The sequence below is a fragment of the Aulonocara stuartgranti genome (genome assembly GCF_965226115.1).
Source record: "Aulonocara stuartgranti genome assembly, chromosome: 5".
NCBI classification, from domain to species: Eukaryota; Metazoa; Chordata; class Actinopteri; order Cichliformes; family Cichlidae; genus Aulonocara; species Aulonocara stuartgranti.
The window spans coordinates 16,291,260-16,308,432 of record NC_138943.1 but is presented as its reverse complement, the minus strand read 5'-3'; the positions used below and the strand labels follow the sequence as shown (position 1 = coordinate 16,308,432).

The 17,173-nt window shown below is 40.6% G+C and overlaps 1 protein-coding gene across 5 annotated transcripts in view; it reads left to right on the top strand.

Annotated features, from left to right (window-relative positions):
- The window catches only part of cacna2d2a (calcium channel, voltage-dependent, alpha 2/delta subunit 2a), a 179,509-nt gene that overhangs the window by 141,621 nt on the left and 20,715 nt on the right, over positions 1–17,173 (top strand). For all 5 annotated transcript variants that reach the window (XM_082534147.1, XM_082534145.1, XM_082534146.1 and 2 more), the window contains 6 exons: positions 5,148–5,198; positions 5,531–5,630; positions 7,026–7,187; positions 8,716–8,826; positions 9,512–9,590; positions 15,935–15,984. In XM_082534147.1, the coding sequence (XP_082390273.1) occupies positions 5,148–5,198; positions 5,531–5,630; positions 7,026–7,187; positions 8,716–8,826; positions 9,512–9,590; positions 15,935–15,984 (553 nt within the window). The remainder of the gene's footprint in view (positions 1–5,147; positions 5,199–5,530; positions 5,631–7,025; positions 7,188–8,715; positions 8,827–9,511; positions 9,591–15,934; positions 15,985–17,173) is intronic.

The following is a 17,173-nucleotide window of genomic DNA, read 5'->3' as shown; positions in this document are numbered from 1 at the left end:
GTTCTCCCGACTTCAGGTAGAAGCCGGGTCAAAAGAGAGGCCTACTGAAGGTGATGCAGCAGGCTTTTATCAGAAGGTTTGCTCTAAAAAAAGATCTTTCATCTGCTAAAACAACAATGTCAGGCTGATACTTGGTTGCTAAACTTTACTATAAAGAAATGTGCATGACTAATTCAATATTCAGTATTTATTTCAGATTGAAAAGTGGTGAAAGAAAACCCAAAACAAAACAACTGTATTTACAGGCATATCTGAAAATATGCACACGTGAATCATCTCGGTGCCAGCACTTCCAATAATCAACAGAAAGTGGACTAAATAAATGGCAGACAACATCTTTTTCTCCTGCAGGCTCTCTGGGCGCTGTCCTCCTATATTGTTATCTTAATTCAATCTTTATTTGCCTGCCACATCCACAGGAGCACTAAGAGAGCAGCAGTCCATAAAATAATAAGCCCATCAGCACAACACAAATCCACGCGCATAAGGGAGCAGACACGCATCCACACACACACGCGCGTGGACACACACACACACACACACACACGCGCGTGTGGACACACACACACACACACACACACACGCATAAACAGACTTTCCCTGTGTTACAATTCTCCCATTAATCTGTGGTTATTCGCCATATATCTATTTTATATGATGCATCCTTATCAAGCGTATCGCGGTGAGGAAAACTCACGTTTTGTAGTGTCAGTTTCATTATACAGAGTATGTGTGTATGCATGCAGCTCATTATCAGCACAGTGCGTTTAATAAGCACAACTCACTTCAACAATACAGAAAACCTTTTTTTCCCACTCCATGGATCGTGTTATATGCATGTGCATGTTTCTGAAATGTATGTAGAAGATGATTCCTCCAATTTAAATGTAATGCACAGCATTTCGGTGAATGGGTCAGGGTGCATAAACACAATCTCCTGAGAGAGTTATGCACACATACACGCATGCCCCTCCCCCCACGGCACAGTTAACGTATTGATTTTACAACGTGGTGCCTCGATACAACTACTTCATGAATTCCAATGAGACTCCCTTTACTAGACTGTTACAAAAGGAGCAAAACACAATCACCGCAACGTAGAATATGTCATTGTGTTCATTGCTTGTGTAATGCATTTCTTTTTGATTTATTTATCACTTAGAGCAATACCTCCTTCCACCTCAGTGTAAAGAGCACATGTCTGCTGCACGCACAAATCAGGCTGTGTCTTGATTTTCGATATTTGTGAGTGTATGGATGCATTTATGTAGAGTACATGATGTGTTTTGTGATTATGGGTGTTAAAATCAATACTTTTGCTTTTTATTTAAAATAACCACTAACCAGTTAAACCTCGGCAGTTGCAATTAGCTATTATGTCACATGTCATGCATGCTTTCCTAAACGACCGCTCCAGTGATTATTGCCTTACTGATTAATTTAGGGTTTCTGCTTTTGATGAATATTTTATTCAACAAGACGTCGACAACTAGAAGTAATTGCTCTTCACGTGTTCTCGGAGGTAATGTCAGCCCATTAATTGTTTTGTCCAACTAACAGTCAAAAAGATAAATTTTCCAGCAGCATTATAAGGTAGTGATTTCAAAATAAAGGACTGTAACAAGGTGCAAAATCCCTTTTATTAATCATTTTTTCAAGTTTACATAATGTCACAATGTTCACAAGTCACACTAAATGGTCTATTACCACCATACAGTGATCCTTGCATGCCTAGTAGCCATTTCTATATGACATTTAATATTTTATGAGGTGTAATATTTTACTTAGCATCCTAGATGCAATGGACAGGTGTAATGAACAGGCTGAATTAAATTTGGGCTCACGAGGTGGACTCAGAAGGAGACCTTTCGCATTAGTTTATCGACTGTAATGAGCTGTTCACGGGTAAACAAGAACTGACACCTCGTCATATGAAATACATGTAGTAAAATACCCTCTGTCACTATTTCTGATGGGTCATTGTCTGTGGTAAAATATTGACCATAACTAAAAGGGATGGACTGCTAGGACACAGGCTGAGATGTTGTGTCTGCTGGCTGGCGGTCCTGTCGCCGGGGGACAGAATGGGCGACAGGGCTCCGTTCAGCACCAGCCAGGCCCATCTGCTTGTCACCTGGCCTTGGCACGCAGGAGACTGGGTAATGACAGGGAAAGAATGGCATCAGTGGGCAGAAGCTGAGAGGTAATTACTGACTGGAATCCATGCAGAAACAACACATCTGGATCCATGAGTCAAAATGTGGAGAATTATATAGTAATACCGGCCTCGATTTATGATTTTTATCTGTCAGAACAGTAGAACGACGTATCAGCCCGGAGACTGAAACTTCTTGACTCCATTGCACTCTCTCTGATCCTGTTGCTCTCTGCTCAGAGGCATAGAGAAAATTCATTTGTACTTCAGGCACTGGAAAGGCTGAGAAAGAGAGGAGTGCTGATACACTAAGACAATCTTTGTGGAAGATCAGCCATGGCAGCACTATAGCTCCAGTGTTGAGTGACGCTATCCTTGCTCATGTGTTACTCTTCCTTACTCTATCACTGCGTGCACATTCTTCTTAAACCCCATTACTGCTGATCAATGCTGCCTCTCTCACAGTTAGGGAGAAACGATCTGCTTGAAAGTAATATTTTCTCGCCATATTTCACATCCAGAACTCGCACGGTTTTCCATTGTGAGATTTTACATTGGTGCAGCTGAAGATGACCTATAATGACTAAGTAATAGAGGTCTGCATTGCATTACAATTAACATTTAGCCCCCTTCAAAATAACTCCAAGACCCATTGAAGGACTATTCTCCTCTATGAGAAATAGACTGACCACAGAAGTTAATGAAATCCTGCAGTAGGTCTGTGTTCATCAGCCGTCACCAAATGACCCTCGCTCAATCTCCAGACAGGGTGTCTCCATCCACGAGCCTGAGGGACTGGAGACGTGGGCCACATTCTGACCGAGTTTTGGTCCTGCATCGATGATCGCTTTCACAAACCCCTTCCGCTCAAAAGAAAGTGGTGGAGTCTCAGCCCCCCTGCCTCTGCCTCAAATTAAGATTTCAGTAATTAAATTGATAAAAGTCATGCATGCCAGCATGCCTCATGGTTCCAGGCCTGATTTCATACGCCACACACTTTTGGAGAGCTGTGGAAGTTCTACCTTTGATGTGGCATTCTTTATTATTGAAAATAATTGGTTTCTCCCTCCTCCTACTCCGCTCTCTCTCACTCTCTCTTTTATGCATGCATACATTTTGCCTATGCTCACTCTGGGCATGCTCAGTTAATCGACCTCACGGGAGACAGTGCTGGTACATCGCCCTGGTTCCATCTGGGAGGTTGCAGAGTAAGGTCCAGATCGTGTCTTAAAGTGGATTAGAACCCAGGCACTGTGATGGGTAGATGTCACTGCAGAATGGGTCAGAGGTCATTCTGCAGGTTGAAGTGGCGCCTGCCAGTGAATGGGAGCACTGGGACTTGCGGCGAGGCCTACCGAGGCTCCGCTGCTCTACCTCCACATCAGCTTGGCCGAGCATAAGAAAAGAGCCTCTCTGGCCCACAGGCAGCTGGCTTCTCTCCACACTCAGTGGAATGGCTGATTATCAGCTGTAAGAGACCCCTGATGATTACGCTGCCGAAGACGGCTGCTAACTGCTTGCCTGCTCGCTTCCCAGAATGTCAAACTAGTGCTCACATTTGGAACCCCCCACCCCACCACCACCACCACTCCAACCCCCACCGCTTCCCTCGTTCCAGCGCTCCACAGAAAAGCATATAATGTCCATCAATCTCAGCTCTCTTTGCATCAGTGGTAAATGTGAATTTAATTGCCGCTGGAAGAGACTGAGGGGATTTCAGATTTCCTTCTGTATGTCATCCTCTATCAACGCTGGACAGATGTTATGTGCGCGCCTCTTCCAGGACGCAAGTTGTCTGGGCAGCTAGCTCACTGCTGCGTCTGCCTTGTGGGCTTGTGTCGTGGCAGACGCACACATCAGAAAAGCCCTATTTTAGAAGTTGCTTTGCAGATGAAGCACAATGGTCTTAAGCTGCTTGTGCACCCCTCCCCCACCCCCAATAAATAAATAAAAATAAGAAACAAAGGGCCTGCCAGAGTAAATAATGTGGTTTGACGCCCAACTGATGAGTCATCAAAGGAACAGAACATCAGCTATCTTCTTTTACTGACAGCACTTAGCTCAGCACAGGCTCTCCACTGAGCAGGTCAACACTACTCAGGCTGCTCCTTTACAGTAAATATCAAGTGACTAAATATATTGCACGGTAGATTCCATGAGTCACAGTAGCATAACAGGATAAATAAAGATGTATTTTCTATGTGACTCCTACAATTATTTGATGAAATAATTATCAATGAAAGCTGCAAGATTACTAGCACTACAAAAACAAATTGTCTTGGAAATTTTAATGCTGTTGGAATTTAGTGACACAAAGTGTGATTTCATCTAAACTCTACTTGAAATTCAAGACTCCAGCAATCTCAGCACGTCTCCAGCACAGCTTATGGTGACCTGACTGATATCAATTTAAAAAAAAAAAAGAACAACAAGAAACTTGCTCATCTATGTCGAAAGTAAAATAAATATCTGTAGCAGTAAAATAGTATGTCTGAATATCAAAACAACTTAGCCCTTGTAAAAATAGTAACTCGGCTACTGGTACTAATTAATAATTGAGTCAATCTTCTGGTGATACTGAATACATTTTTATTTTTCACAGGTCTTTTTAAAAGTGCCATCTTAAAAGGGGGTTGTGCAGATCAGTACAGCCAGTTGTACTAAATATGTTATTATACACTTAGTCTGTAAACTAGTAATTACTTTGTCTCACGCAGTAATTATTTAGAGTGGGCATTGTTGTTCGGCAAAGAGGACTATCTGTGTTGAAGTCAGCTCGCAGAAGCTGTAGCCAACACTGAAGTATATAACAACTTATTAACTCTTCTAAGCACATAAGCCTTTTCAGTATTCTGTAGCTTAAGTGGGCTGAGCCGTGGTTGCTCCATATTATGATGGCTCAGCTCATTGTGACTTTGGCTTCTTTTTAAAGTGCAATTTTCAGAGATTACGGGAACAAATTAAAGCCCATTCTTTGTCTCCCTTTGTCCAGGTATATCCAAGGTGCATCATCTCCAAAGGACATGGTTATCATTGTGGATGTGTGAGTGTCTCGCTTCTCTTTTAACCTTTTTTTTTTCTTCTGGTATGAGTGTGTGCCTCCTTTGAAGGGTGCTAGTGCCACCTGTTGGTCTGACAAAAGACCAAACATAAAGGAAGATTCATATTCTCCTTTTTTTTTTAGCTTTAATTACTTTTATGTTGGTCTTATTCCTAAATATGCATGTCATTTATTGAATACATGTCCAAATATGGAGTGATTTTCTAAGTATAACCCACAATTTTGATTTAAAAAGTAGACACGACCAAAAAATAAAAATGAAACGTCTGTCTATAACTTGAGCGTGCAAGTGCTTCGTTGCTTCTTTTCTGCAGGAGTGGGAGTGTCAGCGGACTCACTCTGAAGCTCATGAAGACCTCCGTAGTGGAGATGCTAGACACTTTATCAGATGATGACTATGTGAATGTGGCTAGTGTAAGTGGAAGCTTGCAGACCACATTTGCAGTGAACACAAATACGAATCTCTTCGGAAAACAACATCAACACAAATATTTGTGGCACTCATTAAGCAGGTGGTACTCAAGCAGGGAGTTAGTAAGCTGGTCATTCAGCTCCCAGTTGTTGTGGAAACCATTCTCTTTCCTCATTACATTGTCTGCTTGTCCTCCCTCACTGCTGTCCCTGTAGGATTGAGGCCGTCTACTTATTACCAAGTTTTCTATTGAGACTTATGTGTAGGGGAACCTTAGTGTTATTCTATATTGCAGGGCCGATAACACATAAACACACACACACGCACAGAAACACGTCCTCTTGCTCGGTGTGGTGGCTCTGTTTGTCAACTCCCTTCAGTAATCCCTCATAATCCATTGCTCTTAGCCACTGTATGCCTCTAAATCCCAGCTCTAAGAGCAATAAATGAGCATGGTAATCTGGGTGGGAAAGCATCTGATTTTCCCCTTATAAATAAAAAAAAAAGTGTGGGCTTAGAAAAACTTGCTCTGAATTCCTTCCAAACCCAAAATGCATTAAAAAAAATACAAATGAACCAAAAGTAATCATCTGGTTTCACTTGTAAGGGCTTGTATAATTAGTTATAATAATATATGGTAATGTATTAGCACATGTGACAGATTAATTTTGTCTTGATCATATGGCGCAGATTAGAATAGAATAGAATAGAATAGAATTCAACTTTATTGTCATTGCACATGCACAGGTACAGGGCAACGAAATGCAGTTTGCATCCATCCAGAAGTGCTTTAGTGATATAGATATTACAATATATATTAGCAATAATATAGATATGTAAGATTCTGCTTTCCCTAACATTTGAAGAAGCAGCACTGTAATTCTGTCTGTCTTTGTCTGCCAGTTTAAATATGACATGATACCGACCTAATCAAAATGCCATCTTTTCTCTCATGTAGTAGTTTACATCAATCTGTCCTGAAAACATTAATTGATTCTGAAGCTGACCTTCGAGAAGAAACATCATTTGAAACATGCTATTACAAACATGCTGCTAATAGCGCGCAGAGATGCCACACACACGAGCACGAGCACATGCATATACACAGGTTTAGGCTAATTTGGTAGATGAGATGAGACAGATTATATTACCTTGGCTGGGTTTCTGTTCAGTGTAATGCACTGGCGTTTCAGGTGCACCTGTTCTTGGTGTGGAAAGTTGTAATTACCAGTGTTTACTGCCAGCCAGGAGCAGGGTAGCTTACATCTGCACACACCCACGTCTGCATCCTGTCTCCATGAACTGTGCACACATGCATACGTTACATAGAAATATGCACTTTTACAACTGTTTTTTAAACGGGCAAATCATTCAATTCTTCTTATGTCTCCTTCCAGTTCAATGAAAAGGCCGTTTTTGTAGTTGATTGCTTCAGGACTTTGGTCCAGGCCAACGTTCGTAACAAGAAGATCTTCAAGGAAGCCGTCATGCGTATGCAAGCTAAGGGGACCACAGATTACAAATCTGGCTTCACATTCGCCTTTGAACAGCTTCTCAATGTAAGAGCCAACAAGCCTTTCAGGGAAAGGCGATCCTCGAGCGCCTTGTTTGTCTGTGGCTGACGTTGCTGTCTAATCCAATTAATAAAACAGAATTTACAGTGATAACACAAAGCTGACAGTGAGTGGCTGAGGTTTGCGTAAGACATTTCCAGAGGGCTGTCAGTGTTGAAGGCAAGTCTGATTATAACTGCGGTAGCAATGGAGTGACGCTAGCTTTTTCAGCAGCCAGCACCGTGGCGAGGTCTGTCAGCAGCAGGGATCCACGTGCTCCCGACACAGGTGCTGCCTCAGCTCCGTATGCTGCTGTGTATTTTAGGAGGCTGCCACCCTAATGGGCTCTGATGGGATGATTGATGAGCGCAGCCCAGAGGATATCAGCCACAGACACTTTATATTCCTCTGGTGGGCTCGGAGGCATGGAGCCAAGTGATCTCCCCTCCATACCCGCACCCTCACAACTTCCCTTTTGCCGGCAGAATGAGAAATAAAAAGGCCCCTTTTAATCGCTGTCTGTAGATGACTCACTGCCGTGATTGGAGACAAAAGCACAATAAAAATATGTAATTGTCGCAATATTATTTGTCTTTATTAGAATCTTGTCAGATTGACTTGCTGCTGGTCTGCATATCAATGACAGCTGCAGTGCAGGAGGGTGGCGGGGACTATAATGCCAGTGAAAATGTTTTCGAGACAACCAGATTTAATGCTAGAATAAGGTTGTATACTTAAGATGCAATCCTAAAATTACGCCAATGTGAAGAAGCCTTTGGCTGCCAAGTAAGAAATCTATAAATGTTTCAGTAAAGCAATGAGTGGATTAGAGGAGGTTTTTTTAAACAGATGAAGGAAAAAAAGAAAAAATATAGAAGAATTAATACATGAAGAGGAAGGGAATAATAGATACGAGTACTGGTCGGATTTGATCACATATGGACTCTTATTCAGAACTCTTGGTTTTACAATGATGGGCAGTGGAGCGGGTTGTTTAGCAACTGAAAGGTTAATGGTTCGATTCCCACTTTCTCTAGTGAATATGTTGAAGTGTCCTTTATAGTTTGATTTTGAGAAGGGGAATGTTTTAACCTAAAGCACAATCTTTTCCAGAACTTAATCAAGTAGCTTTAGTGGTTGAAACTCAACCACAAAAGGAGTGAAAATGAAATCAAAGAGCGAAAGAAACACAAACCGCAGCGCCCAGGTCAGATTTACACCCCTGGCAATATACTATCCCATCAGTGTTAAACTGTTTAATAACCATTTACAATGTTTTATAAACCTCATTTCCAGCTTTACAATATCTAGCAGCTCAAATATATGGTTTAAAGACCAATTATTAACCAATTACTAAGCACTTTGTAATCATTTTGTTGTTAACATAACTAAAGCTAATTAAGTACTTGTAATTATTGCATTGGGATCATACAGTGGATATGTTTTAGTAGCTTGCCCCTTTACTGCTGCATTTTTTAGCATATCTCCCTGCCTTGTTTCCCTTTATCTTCTCATTTTGTTTCTTGTGCCACAGGAGAGCAATGCCCCAAGGGCCAACTGCAATAAGATGATAATGATGTTTACAGATGGCGGGGAGGATCGCGCACAGGAAATCTTTGAGAAGTACAACTGGCCCAACAAAACAGTGAGTTTGTCCCTATGAGGATGTTATCTGTTCAGCCCAAGAGATCACGCATCTCTAGAAACAGCCTTTTCTCTCCCTGTTTCCATTGTTTTCTGCTGACATTGTCTGAATATAGCATAAACAGATCTTTTAGCTAGACAGTCAGACATGCCAAGCCTTCCAATCTGTGCATATAAAGTGCTCTCCAAGCTTCTTCACTCCCATTTGTTTTGTTTTTTAAATCTCCTTAGTCTTTCTTCAACTCGCTCCTCTCTCGCATTCCTTCCCTCTTATTTCGTCTCTTTTGTTGTTTAGCTGCTGGTGTTAACAGCTCTGACCTGCTGACTAATTAGCCACTTTATCATCAGAGCCTGTAATATTACAGCCAGTAGATACTCCACTAGTAGCTTGTTGTCACTTCCACCCTTCATTTCCCTGATTTCATAGTTCTACCATTATTCATTACTCTGCGGTTCCTTCATGACGAATGCTGTCATATAGGATTAATCTGCAGTTTCACTTCTGTATCACTGTCGTCTACTGTTGGAGATGTTTGTGAGGTCAGTCAGTATAGTTTATGTACATGATGCTGACTTTATTGCCAGTAAGTAAGTTTGTGGATTATTGTCAGTTACTTTTTTATTTATATATATATAAATTTCCTTGATGTGATTCGTCTCTTTTATCTGTTGTTTTCGTCAATCAGGTTCGTGTTTTCACTTTCTCTGTTGGCCAGCATAACTACGATGTCACCCCTTTGCAGTGGATAGCATGCGCCAATAAAGGTAAGTGGAGAAGTTCATACTTGTATGCAAAGTCTAAGAAAAGGGAATGATTTGTGTCACCCATTAATCACAGTGTAGGCATCTACATACTTGATGTGTGCTTGAAAACATGCAGTGCCGTGATTATACATCCACCACATGCCCTCGAATCAATATAATGCTATTTATTAGAACACTTTTGGACCCTGATGAATGATATTGTCTTAGTCAAGCCATTCTGAGGGGGGAAGTGTAAAAAAAAAAAAAGCAAGAAAATAGCTAAATTTAGCGTGCCTAGTTTATTTTTCAGAACTTCCATGCTGTAATTATTTATACAGATAGGCTGTGTCCACTTGTCTGCAGAGCACAATTCAAAATACAGAATGCCTCTGTAAACTTATTACTGAAAGTTATATGAAAAGTGTGTTAAATGATCGTTTTTAGAATAATTAGGGTGCTGTTCTTGCCAAAGAGCTAACATGTCTAAACAGAACATCTACAGGGAATGAGACTGTGGGGAAGTCTGAACTTTCCATGTTGTGAGGCGATACTGCTTACTGTTAAACTAAAATTCTGAAAATAAATTTGGTGTATTATGTGTAGAAACCCTTGTATTATAATGAAACTGTCAAAATTGTATTACCTTTCAATTCTGTTTTTTTCTATGAAGTAAACTGGGAGATTTTTTTTAGCTTTTAGTTTAAAATAGAATAGAGAGACAGCATTGAAACTACCAGCATCATCCTAAACCAGCTGTGGTTTAGGAGGTCTGGTTGGTGGTTTGGTCCCTCTAGTCTGCATGTAGAAGTGTTCTTGGAGAAGATATTGAACCCTGATTTTCCCCGATCCACCCATCAGAGTGTGAATGTGTGAATATTAGGTTTAAAGCACTTAGGCATAGAAAAAGGCACTTGTATGAATGGGTGAATAAGGCTTATCGTGAAAAGGCTTTGAGTGCTCAACTAGAGTGGAAAGTGCTTTACAAGTACCATTGCACCAAAAGTCTGTTTATCTGTGAATTCTGTTACAAAAGTTATTACACATGCTGTTCACAGTTTTTGGATTTCACAAGATTTTAAAAGAAAACTCCACACGGCTTTCTTTCTTTCCCTCTTTTGTCCTGGGATAATGAAATACAAACTGCCTGAAGATGTAAACCCCTGAAAGCTTGTCGGCTGACCTCAGGAGTGCGTTGGTGTACAATTAGCAATTTTCACAACCATATATTGGAACAACAGATTTTCGTAAGAATCTGCTTTGGCAGTCATCAAACCACTAAGCAAAGGACTTTTCCTTATGAGAGGGCACAAAATTGCGCAATTACGCCTTACAAAAGAAAGCCTGATGAGTACAAGCAACACATTCTTTATTCAGATGAAGCAAAAAGCCATTTGTCTGGATTTCAGTGTTTGGTGTGGACCTGGCAATGAATGCCAGAGTGACTGCATAGGTCTGACCTTGAAACATGGAGGTGGGAGCATGTTGATATGGGTCTGCAGTAATGCCAGAGGTTTAGAGGAGGTGGCGTTTGCAAAGTGAGCTCACTCAAATGCAGAATAAAGAGTGGGCTCGTAGTGTCAAGAAGCTTGGCAAAAGACACAAACAATCGCACATCTTTTGTTTGTTTTTTTCAAGAAAAGTGAACTATGACTTAGCCAAGTATGTCTTCTGACGTGAATCCAACAGAACACCCACATCTGGAGAACTTAAAGTGCAACCCCTGCAGCAAAGAGGATCTGAAAAGAAACATCTGTGAATAATGGCAGAACATCTCTTCACAGATTTGTGCCAGACTGATATCATGCAGAAAATATTTAAGCATGGGTGCACTGACTTGTGTTGTTGTTCCTTAATTAGTTAAAAGATGAATTAGTCAAGTAAATATTCAGTTATTTAAGAATAAATGGTTTAATTAATGAGATTAACGTTATTAACCCTCTCAAGGCAGGTGTTGCAGATTTGCAACAGTTAAAAACTAACAACCTGATTACCCCACATACATATTTTATGAGTTCTTTTTACTCAGAAGTACCACTGCAGGACTTGGTTGTGCATTACCAACAAAAAGTTTAATTTGAGCCCCAAGGGTTAATGTTGTCCCAGACCTTCGTCAGTTTTGTTATACATTGTGTATACACAATCACAAAATTTGGCTACTTCACCCATAGTAATCAAAAACCAAGCCTGATATTTTTTGATAGCACCTTAAGGGTCCCTTTCTGACCACCAGTGCTTAACAAATTGATATTGCAGAAAGTCCAAACTTCCACCTTTTACATCAAACTGAGCCAATTTAGGCAAGGATCGTCATTGCTGAAGGGAGCTGGATCTCTAGCTATAGCCCAGAGATGTAGAGGAGGTGACATTTATAAAAAGGCCGTTTTCAGCTAAATCGGTCGCAGTATCCAATCCCGAGTGCTTCATGGGGTTGTGCACCTTGAACTTTTCCTGCTGGGTCTCAGACTGTCGACACAGAGTTCTGCTGTAACATCCACTGACGACTGAGGAAACAAAAACTCAGCTCACAGGAGCTGAAAACCCAGCAGATTGAAAATCTGGAGTTTTTTGTTTTTTTTACCAGAACCAGTAGCATCTTGGTAGATTTGACTCCCTCCAACAACATTGTTTCCCCAGAATTGGAATTAAAGTTAATGCGTCACTGTTTTGATGGGAAATACTTGAAACAATCCAAAAACACTAAGAGCTAGAGCATTGCCCCAGGAGACTATAAGTTCAGTATGACAGTGCAACTTTGTAATCACACGTTGTCACTTTTATTTTTTAGACCCTGTTGATTTAACCTGTTGCCTTGCAGCAGTGATAAAAAGGTGTCCACCGGGACAGTGTGACTTCACATCCGAACCCAACCACGCCCATCAGTGATGCTCACTGTGCTCTGAAATAAAACAGGTTTAAAGCTTTCAGAAAGATAAGGTATTAAGACACTGCCTTCCATCTGTTGTTGAGTTGCTTTAAAATAATGTCTTCTGGCATATGATGCTGAGATCAGCAGCCCTGAAATAACCCAGCAAACAGGCAGCTCTGCCTCTGACCCTCAGTCTGACAGCCCACATGACTCAGCTGGTCTTCCTGTGAGCTACTTTGTCTTCATGCATCTCATCTTGACTTAGCTCATTTGTCTCCAGCCTAGTTTGCTGTTGTTGTCGAGCTCACTCTTATGTTTTTAACCCGCTTCTCTTTTGGCCTGTTGTGGTTTGTTTAATTTTGTTTCTCAGTGTTGTGATTTATCTGAAACTGCTCCTTTATGTGGCCTTTAGTTGTGTGCCGATTAGCTTATTGCCAGTGAAGCCACGTGCTTCAGAAGTATCTCCCCAGAAGTTGTTATTAATTAGCAGGAGGAGTCTGGTAGCAGGATGATTACCATGCCATCTCCCTGTCAGGCTGGGGAAAGTCCAGGATTATGCCTCTGTGCCAACAAGCTCTCCTCTGTTCATGACTGTAGTGATTACCATGCTACTAAAGTCTATGCTGGCATAAGACAATAGTGTTGACACACAAGCCTCAATGGAGCTGTCCTCTCGTATCTTCAGTACTTATTACTCTTTGGTATCTCACTCCAGCAGAGCTAGCTCCCTGACACTTCCAGGCCCTAACCCTTCACCCATGACACACACACACACACACACACATTCGACAAACCACATTAATGCACACCAACAAGCACAAACATGCACAACTAGGGCACTTGAAGATGCTAGTTGTTGCCTCACTTGAGCTGCAATCCCATTCTAAGAAGAAAGCAACCTCTCTGTGACTCTGAGGACAATGGGACCATTTCGGCATGCTCTCACACAGTGTAACAAAATCCAAAACAGAAAAGAAAGTTATCTCCAAAAAACAGGTGAAGTCGAGGATACAAACAGCAAACGTCACATGCCGCGCGGGTGATCCTAATACTCCCACAAAAGTGTTGAATTTAATCCAAAGTTAGAAGTACAATATTCCACAAATCATAATGCCCACCACCAAGAGAAATAAAATCAATTACACCATGAAATTAGGTGCACGGGTTTACTGGGTAAACTTCAGTTTAAATACTTTGTCTCAGTAAAAGCATTAAGGAAACTGGATGTCATCAGAAAGCTGTTTATTCTGTTCTTCTGAGCAGGAGATTGCATTCTTCTTTACACAGTAAAAACTATCAGGCCCAAAAGAAGTCACCACCTCGATTTAACTAAGAAAACAGGAGAAGACGAGCCTTCCATTGAATAATTACTGCAGTGGTTAATATGTTTGGGCTGGCAACAGTTTGGGTTATTTAAACCCGAACTGATGCAGTGAGTAACTTCTCATTACTTAAATATGTTGGAAGGCACATTGGAAAGATGTTATTCCATTTTGGAAGCTTCACATTATCAGCAAAGAAAACATCTAAGGGCATTACTGAAACTACAAAACCGGGTTAAGACCTGTTCAGTGAATTATTGAAATCTGGAAAGATACTGTGAACCATCATCTGTGAGGACGGCTGGAAAAATGTCTCGAATGATTGTGATCGCGAAACTACACGACTATAATGAATAACCAGGTTTTTGTCATCAGTGGATTCTTTTTCTTCCCTGATGGATATATTCCAGGAGAACAAAACCAGGATTCATCAGGGTCAAAGTGGGACAGAGACATAATTTCACCCATGGATTGGCCACCAGAGTCCACTGAAAATGTTTAAATGTGCTGGGGAAGACTTTACGCGGTGGTCTGACTCTCGCATCATCAATACAAGAGCTATAGACAGAAATAAATGTTGTGACACTGCATATATTTATCAAAAAGGATCAAAGCTAAAAGTTTTCTAGTGTAATATTAGTGTGGATGTTTTTGGCCACGCAGTGTTTAAGTTTACATCAATGATTAGTTTTTTTGTTTTTTATAGAAAGCACAAAGTTATTTTTAATAGAAAACTTGATATGTATTTGGTAATCAGTGTATGTGATTTCTTTAGACTCCAGTACTTAAAACATGTATTAGACCAGGACTAAACATAAGGTTTGAAATGTCACAGCTGCCCTAAATTTACATTACTGGTATTTAACAAAATCATTTTTGTATTTTTCTGTGATTGTTAATTCCCCGTTATGCACAAGCACATGTTAAAATCGAATTATTGTTGGATTATTGTTGTAATACATGATTTTTGAAATTCACCATTTAAAAAAGCAAAATAATAATAATATTAAAATAAATGAATAGATGAGCACACTATTTATTTTTTACTAAGATGCCAAATTACAGTTATTTACTCAGATTCCTGAACAGAAAAATTAGTTTGAGTGCTTGAGTAATTTCTGACCACTCCAGTATACCAGCTCAAATTTGTGTGTAAAACACAAACTCAGTTCAGTGAATTCAGTGTTTTGTTTTGTTTTTCATTTTAAATAAGTTTTTGGCACATTTCTAAAACATTTACATGTTCTTATTTTTTATGGCAGGGGAATAAAAAAGTGTGTTATCACCAAGCACTGTATTTGCTTAACAGAGACCCAAATTACTTCCTAAATGTGAAGAAGGAGTTTGAGGAAATCTGAATTATAGTCAAAGAAAATAAATGATTGATAAAGCCCGTAACTGAAAATCTTCACTGAACCTGCAGCGCAGAGCGGAGATTTACATTTTGGTCACTGCACACATTTTCCTTTTTTCACCCCTTGCCGTGCTTTGCTCCATAACCACTTCCCTGGCACACAGTCAGAAATCACTTGGACAATGGCTGTTATTAACAGAGCAGTAACAAATGGCTGTGCCCTGCGTGTGTGCACATGTGAACCTCAGTCTGAGGGTGCAGAGATGTGTACGGATGAGCACGTGCGCTAATGAATGAGACACAGGAGACAAATTTCAACGCAGACCAGGCGAGTAAAAAAACCGCATAATGTATCAAAATAATGAAAGTTATCTCCACCTTTTAACATTCTGGGGATGCTGCCTCCATTTCGCAGCTCTTTGTATAAACATTCATGGCTTTAATAACTTGAGGAGCAGCGTGGTTATTGACCCAGTCGGGCATTCTCCTCCATTCCTAATCAGCAGAAGCAGAGCCTTGGGCTCAGCATTCCCAATGAGCCACCACATTTACATCCTGCAACGCAGCCACGAGTCTGAAAGGGTCAGTGGCTACAGGCTCCTCCATGCCTGCAGTGCCCAACATCATCAGCTGAAGATGGTGTTATTAAGTGTGCCTCATAACATGAAGAGATTAGACTCCAATCTTTAATGGATCACTTTACTGCACACTGTGACTGTTTAATTTTTGAAAATATATGTATGACACGGGCTGCTCCATGAAGCAGACTGGATGCAAGCTCGGCGTGGAGATAGTGCATTAATTCTCTCCTCTTAATCTTCAGGTTACTACTTTGAAATTCCATCTATTGGAGCCATCAGAATCAACACTCAGGTAAGATATAAAGAGTTTGTATTAGCTGCAAAATGGTGTTGGGAATACTACTTTTAAAATTAAAAGTTAGTAATGGCACCACTTCTACAGGCTGTTGATTCTTCACCATCTTTGACAATAGGAGCACAAAAGATCTTTGTGTAATAATTTGAAGGAATATCATGGAAAATTCTTGGATGTAGTGAATGACAATATGAAGAGGGTTGGTGCAACAGTAGAGGATGTTAGGAAGAGGGTAAGAAGGAGGCAGATGATCTGCTGTGGTGTCCTCTAAAGGAAGCAAATGAAAGGAGAAGAAAACAGTAATGTGAAATCCTGTTTCTGATGTTAGAAGAAAAATGCTACTAAAACGTTAACAATGAAAGTCATTCTTATCCTATAATTTGACCACTAGCCTTAGCGTGTGTGGCTGGTCACACGCCTGTTGAGTTTAAGTTGCTTAAAGCAGCAGATGTTTATTTGGCAGATAAAAAGCTGTGCAAATTCAGAACGTTGCTTAAAAACATCCTACCAGATGAAAGGAACCAATCTAGCTCCGTGTAAGATATCCTACCCTAAAATTTGATTCGTAAATTTGATCAAATGGCTTTTGCTGATCCACCTGTACAGAAGAAGAAGACAATCTGCCACAGCAAAGGGATGCAAATGTTTATACATGCAGATTTCCAGAAAGATCTGTACTTTAGCTTTACTTTAGATGCATATTTTCGCTCAGAAAGGTTAATTGTAGGTTAATTATATAATTCTGCTACTGACTCTCCGAATCCTTTCATGGACTCAAAAGTCCACAAAACGATATTTTAAATGAAGAACTTAGTTTACTTTTCTGCCATGCTGGCTTTGATGATAATTACACTGTAGCTTTGCTTTCAAGAGTTCCTGAGGAACAGAAGAAAGCACAGCTGGATGGCAATAAATTGGAAGTGACACGAGTTTAGATGTACCGATAACAAATGTGGTCTTTCCATGAGAACATACCTGAACGCTAAGTAAAGTAGAAGGCCCGCAGACGTCCCCTGCCCACCCCATGCACGCACACATACACATTTGCTTAAGGCACTTTGGGCTTCGAGAGGCCCTCGGGATAACCTCATTATAGCTGGAGAAATTGACTCCATTGTTTGGTGGTGGGGGAGCTGCTCCAAACCCCTCCTCCCCTATGCTCCGCTTCCCACCCACCCCCAGTGCC